The sequence below is a fragment of the Malaclemys terrapin genome, chromosome 12 (assembly GCF_027887155.1).
Source record: "Malaclemys terrapin pileata isolate rMalTer1 chromosome 12, rMalTer1.hap1, whole genome shotgun sequence".
NCBI lineage: Eukaryota > Metazoa > Chordata > Testudines > Emydidae > Malaclemys > Malaclemys terrapin.
In genome coordinates, this window is record NC_071516.1 from 34,182,334 (window position 1) to 34,188,343 (window position 6,010).

At 46.8% G+C, this 6,010-nt stretch overlaps 1 protein-coding gene across 1 annotated transcript; it reads left to right on the forward strand.

The window, feature by feature from the left end:
* The first annotated feature begins 1,325 nt into the window (after positions 1-1,325).
* LOC128846968 (olfactory receptor 11A1-like) lies at positions 1,326-2,264 on the forward strand. Its single transcript, XM_054046264.1, has one exon. The coding sequence runs from the start codon at positions 1,326-1,328 to the stop codon at positions 2,262-2,264; it is 939 nt and encodes a 312-aa protein (XP_053902239.1).
* The last annotated feature ends 3,746 nt before the right edge of the window (positions 2,265-6,010 follow it).

Below are 6,010 nucleotides of genomic sequence, written 5' to 3' on the forward strand. Positions count from 1 at the left end.
CTCTCTCGGTTTCTGAGCATTCCCCATTCTATCCCTGTCCCAGACATGGTGTGTCAGAGTTTCTTTGATTGCCTGCATTTGATTACTCTCTGTGAAATTTTGCACTTGCTTTTCCAAGCCCCTTTTTATGCTATGAATGAGATGTAGTGACTGGATGAGAATTGTTTCCTGTGTAGCCAATTTTTGACTGTGGCAAGCCAAATCAGCTGCTCTGTAATTTTCATGGAAAATTTCCAGTTTTTGGCCACAAAATTTTGATTGTCAATTTTTTTCACAAAAAGTCAAAAATTTCTTGGAAGAAAAAAAATCCCAGTCATATCTAATGTTACATAGAGGTGTTTCACACATCTCCCTCTAGCTGTCTGATGTCTCTGTGTCTGTCTGCATGTGTTTCTCAGTGCCTGTCTGTCTGTCTCTTTGCCTATACCTTTCTCTCTCTTTCTATGGCACCTATGGTACATTGAAAACTGTGTTAAAATAATACACTATCACTTGAAATTCTCAAGGGTTCTCCTGGTCCTGCTTGCAGAGCAGGGGGCTTGGTATGGAAACATGAGGTCAGTGTCTTTCAGCAGTCAGTCTTTCAGACCGCAACTTCCTATGAAAACAATAACAATAATATGTACATATATTCAGTGCAGCAAGTTGCAGTTATTTAAAAATAAAACCTATAAGCCTGTGGGATTTACATTTATTCAGAATTACAGGGCCTGGTTCTGCTCTCAGAATTAGACCTGGTGGATTTATTCATCTGATGAAAGACTGCACCATCGTTCCTGTGAAAGCCATTCCTTTTCTCTCGCTAAGCTCTTCAGACCTTTTTTAGTGTGGTCTGAAACTACCCAGTGGCTAGCATACGTTGAGGAACAAAAAATCCTTTGCGGCTCTGCATGGCTTGAATTCAGGTCCTGATTTAGCAGAGCACTCAGCCTAGATTTCTAAAGCAATTTAGGGGATGCTGAGCTCAGTGTTGCACCGCCTAACTGATTGAGGAGCCTAAATTCCATTTTCAAAAGGGATTTGGGCACTGAGGAGTCTAAATCCCATTGACCATCAATAGAATCTGGGAAAATGAGATTTAGGCTTAGGCATTGCGATTCTGAGTGCTGAAGCACATAAATAGCTAAAAAAATCTGGCCTAAGGCACCTAGGTTGCGTAGGTACTTTTGAAAATCCCACTAGGTGCCTATCTGCAACTTTGGGTCCCTAAATGCCTTGGAATATCTGTCCTTCTCCATGTGCTTTAATGGGTGGGATTTTGGTGCTACCTGCTTGTGCCTATGAAAGTCCCACCTCTGAGTTTTAATACTTTTATTTTGACCTAGATGCACTTCATAGAGAAAGCAGAAGAGGACAATCGAACGGTTATCACAGAATTCATCCTCCTGGGATTTGGGGATCTCCCTGAGCTGCAGACCCTTCTCTTCCTGCTGTTTCTAGTGATCTACACTGCGACCATGGCTGGGAACATCCTCATTGTTGTGCTAATTGTGACTGATCAGCATCTTCACACCCCCATGTATTTTTTCCTGGGGAACTTGTCCTGCTTGGAGACCTGCTACACCTCCACCATCCTGCCCAGGCTGCTGGCCAGTCTCCTGACTGGGGACAGAACCATCTCAGTCAGTGGCTGTTTTGCACAATTCTATTGCTTTGGTTCTCTGGCATGCACAGAATGCTATCTCCTGGCAGGGATGTCTTATGATCGGTATTTAGCGATATGTAAACCCCTGCACTATGCAGCCTTTATGGACGGTAGGCTTTGCCTCCAGCTAGCAGCTGGGGTTTGGATCAGTGGATTTCTAGTATGTGTAATAGTGATGTCTTTTATGTCACAATTAATTTTCTGTGGCCCCAATGAAATTGACCATTTCTTTTGTGATTTCACCCCACTAATTCAGCTCTCCTGCAGCGACACCAGCCTGATCACACAGGTTAGTTTTATACTTGTGTCCCTTGATTCACTTTGCCCATTTCTATTAACCCTGACATCCCATGTGTGTATCATCAGCACCATCCTGAGAATCCCATCCTCCACCGGGAGGCAGAAAGCCTTTTCCACCTGCTCCTCCCACCTCATAGTGGTAGCTCTTTTCTATGGGACCCTGATCATTGTCTACATGCTACCGAAATCCGGCATCCTGAGAGCCCTGAGCAAAGTTTTCTCCCTTTTCTACACAGTCCTGACTCCCCTGGTCAACCCCCTCATCTACAGCCTGAGAAACAGAGAGGTCCAGGAGGCCCTGCGGAAAGTCATCAGCTAATGTGTGTTGGTCAAATGAATTCCAATGGAGTCACTGATACTGAAGGAATCTTTCTGGCTTAATGAGCAAGATAGTTAATGCCTTCTTTGGGGAATGTGAGGACATACTAAACTTTGGGATTGCGGAATCCCATTCCTGGCTAAAGCTGATACTTGCTACTGCCTTAATTGGAAACCTGACTGTCATGCACTTTACACAGTGAAATTTGAGATTTAAGTTATGTGTTTCACCTACTTCTCTGCTCTCTCTGAGTTGGGAAAATGCCATGTTTTACTTGGCACTGGCCTCAGATACCGTGGGTAGGATTAGCTTGTTAAAATAGTTTCTCTCTCCTTGATGCCCTGGATTCCCAACAGCTACATACATTTATATCTGGGAAGATTGTGCTGTCTTCCTATTTTTTGTACTATGTGTCTGTGACACTGCACCCCATATTCTTCATAGTGATATTAGTATGATATAATTATATCAAAATTATGATGTATTTTATGCACGATATGTCTGTGAGGGATAATTGGAAAGATTATGGTTTGCTGAATCTGATTATCCTATTTGTATGCATGTATTGTTTTTGTATCTGAATTTATGAATATTGACTATGTATCTATTTCACACGTAGCTATTCCTGGGCAATGCCCACTAGGCAAAATGCTGTCAGTCTAGATGGCTGGCTAGGAAGGGCCCATTCAGATTAATGAGCCATTAGCGAGAACAATAGGCCTTAGGAGAAGCTTATCTCCCACCTGGGGAGCCTCCCTGAGGACACCACAGACAGCCTCCGAGTAATGGCTGCTGTGACACTACAGGGACATGTGACCAGATCACCTGGTGCTGCTCTCCATCTTGGGATGTAAGTATTTTTCCACTGACTGGCATGGGAACCAAGCTTTGAAACTAAGGATTCCCGCCATATGCAAAGCTATATAAGGCCCACGATCCAACCCCCCCCCCCGTCCCCTGACTGTCCCTGGGACTCCCTGCCCCTTATCCAACCCCCTCAGTTCCTTGTTGAGCTGTGTGGAGAAGGAAATTCTATTTTGCAGAGGATTTCAATAGGGAGGATGGAGCCCTGGATTCTGAGCCAGTCTGGCAGGTGTGTTGTTAGGAGCCAAGCAGGTGACCTGGCAGAAAACCAGGCAGGTTTAACTGAAACCAAACCAACTCCACAAAACACTTGTATTTCAACAAATGCTAAACTTCAAAGAAACACTTCACTGGAATATTTCTGACCAGCTCTAGGTCCTAGGACTGGGTGGGTTGCTGTGTTTAAACTCCAAATGCTTGGTCCAATCTGCTCCATTCCACAAACAAAGTATTTGATCTTGAGAAGTATTTTATGAGCCCCAGGGTTGAGTCATCTCTGGCAGCGATGCTTTATCACATGCAGAGAGAGAGTAAATGTCTGCAGTGTCAGGGAAAAGCACCTCAGCTTCATTTTGGATTTGGAATATTAACAGAGAACCCCCAGAAAGAAAGCATAGTTTTGTGGTTAAGGAGCTGGTTTGGAGTTTGCGCGATGTGTGCTCAATTCTGGCTGTCACAGACTTTCTGTCTCACCTGAGGCAAGTCATTTTATAGCCCAGCCCTCAGTTCCCCATCTCTAAAATGGAAATAAAGCTTTCTTTGTTGGTCTTGTCCATTCAGATAAGAAATGTTGTGGGGCAGGGTGTCTGTACAGTGCCTAACATCATGGGGCCCTGATCTTACCTGAGGTCTCTAGGTTCTGTTGCAACATTAATAATCCCACAAGAATGCACTCCTGTGCACCAGCTGGTCCTGGATCTCAAGAGATGAAAAGGCAAGTCCAACAACCTGCATGGCTATCTAGTCCCTATATCTTTTCATACCAAATTTCAAGGCAGAGAAATTCTATTAATACCTTCATTGAAACCTTGATTGTGATGGAAACAATGACTGGGCATTAGCTACATTGGTGCAAACCTCAACAGTGTAACTATAGTACAGAGGTAAAAGGACTCTTCAGTGCCCAGGACTCCCTGCCCCTTATCCAATCCCCCTGGCCCCGGCTGCTTACTCCCTCTCCCGGAGCCTCAGCGCGTGCATCCAGGAGCGTCCGTGGACAGCGCTGCAGCCGCGTGCCTCCGGCGGGGCCTGAGCTCCTCCCCACTCAGAGCCGCGTGGTAAGGGGGCAGGGTTGTGAGCTCCAGCGGGACCGGAGCTCCCGCCAATTGGCCTGGAGTTCGCAGCCCCACACCCTTATCATGCTTCTCTGAGTGGGGAGGAGCTCAGGTCCCGCTGGAGGCACGCGGATCCTGGATGTGCACACTGAGGTGCAAGGGGGATGGGGGATGGCGGGGTGGGGGTGAGCCTCAGCCCGTCTCATAGGGGCCCCTGCGGGGCCCGGAGCCTGGGACAAATTTCCCTACTTGTCCCCCACTCTGGGCAGCCGTGACTGGGGGAAGTGCTGGACCCAGGCTAAAGAGATTTTTAGTCTGTGTATGGAACACCTGGGGATCCCAAGCTGTAAAGCAAGTGCAACTTGCCCCTTAAGAATCTGCAACCTGCTTGTATCATCACTTAGAGTGAAGATCTGCTATTTCTATCCAATCTATTTAGTATATTAAGTTTAGATTGTGTTTTTTGTTTATTTGCTAGGTACTCTGCTTTGATCTGTTTGCTATCCCTTATAATCACTTAAAGTCTATCTGTTGTAGTTAATAAACTTATTTTTGCTTTATTCTAAATCAGTGTGTGAGAATAATAACTCTGGGGCAGAAAGCTGTTGCATATTCCTCTCCACATTGAGGGAGGGGGTGAATTTTATGAGGTTACACTGTATAGTTCTCTGTGCAGCACAAGGCGGTGTAATTTTGGGTTTATACTCCAGAGGGGCTGTGTGCCTTAGGAACTGGGAGATGCCCTAGCTATGCTTTCCCATGCAGTGGTTGGTCATAGAACCTGCATGTGATGCAGCTGGGAGCCTCCTTACCTGTGTGAATGCTGGTGAAAATGCAAGCTTGGAGGGCTTCGCAGCTTGTCTCAGGAGTACAGTGTGAGAGGGAGCCCAGGCTGGTAGGTCAGGGGACTCAGTTACACCCCAGTTTCAGGTGGCACCCCAGGGGAACCCGTCACTGTGTCATTTTGCAATGGGCGGAAGGTGTGTAAGGGTGTGCCTAAACTGCAGTGTACGCCTAGGGTCGTGGGACTCGAAGCCGTAGTTTCAGGGTGTGTGAGCATCCATGCTGAATATTGGTCCTCGGTTTATAATTTCTGGCCTCAGGCCTCACGCCAGTTCTCAGGCATCGACACTGCGTTACGCAGACCGAAGTGAAACCAGCCTGTGCCAGGTTGCCTAGCAGCTCCCCAGCTGAAGCCACTCCAGCCTTTAGTTTGTGGTGCCCTGTGGGAAAACTTGACTGTCCATCTAGCAGCCGATCTGTCTTTTGGGTCTCCCCGCTCCTGGAAGATGGAGCCATGGAGGAGTCGGCGTACAAAGCACTTGTCTTGCTTGTGATTTTGCTCCAGTTTCAGGAACGGTGGACATGTCGGCAGCATTTTATGACCTGCTGATGACCCCTGTTGGAGGAGGAGGAGGCTGATACAGACATGGAAGACTGAAACCGGCTGATGCTGCTCACGGCTCTCAGGAGAGTCACTGATGCCTCCTATGTAGACTGGCGCTTCTGGAGCAGGGCCACAAGCACAGGTGGGTGGAACCACCTCATCATGCAGACCTGGAATGACCAGCAATGGGTCCAGAACTTGCTTATGAAAAAAGCTACATT

Coding starts and splice junctions, on each gene's coding strand:
- LOC128846968 (XM_054046264.1), top strand. CDS start 1,326: ATGCACTTCATAGAGAAAGCAGAAGAGGACAATCGAACGGTTATCACA.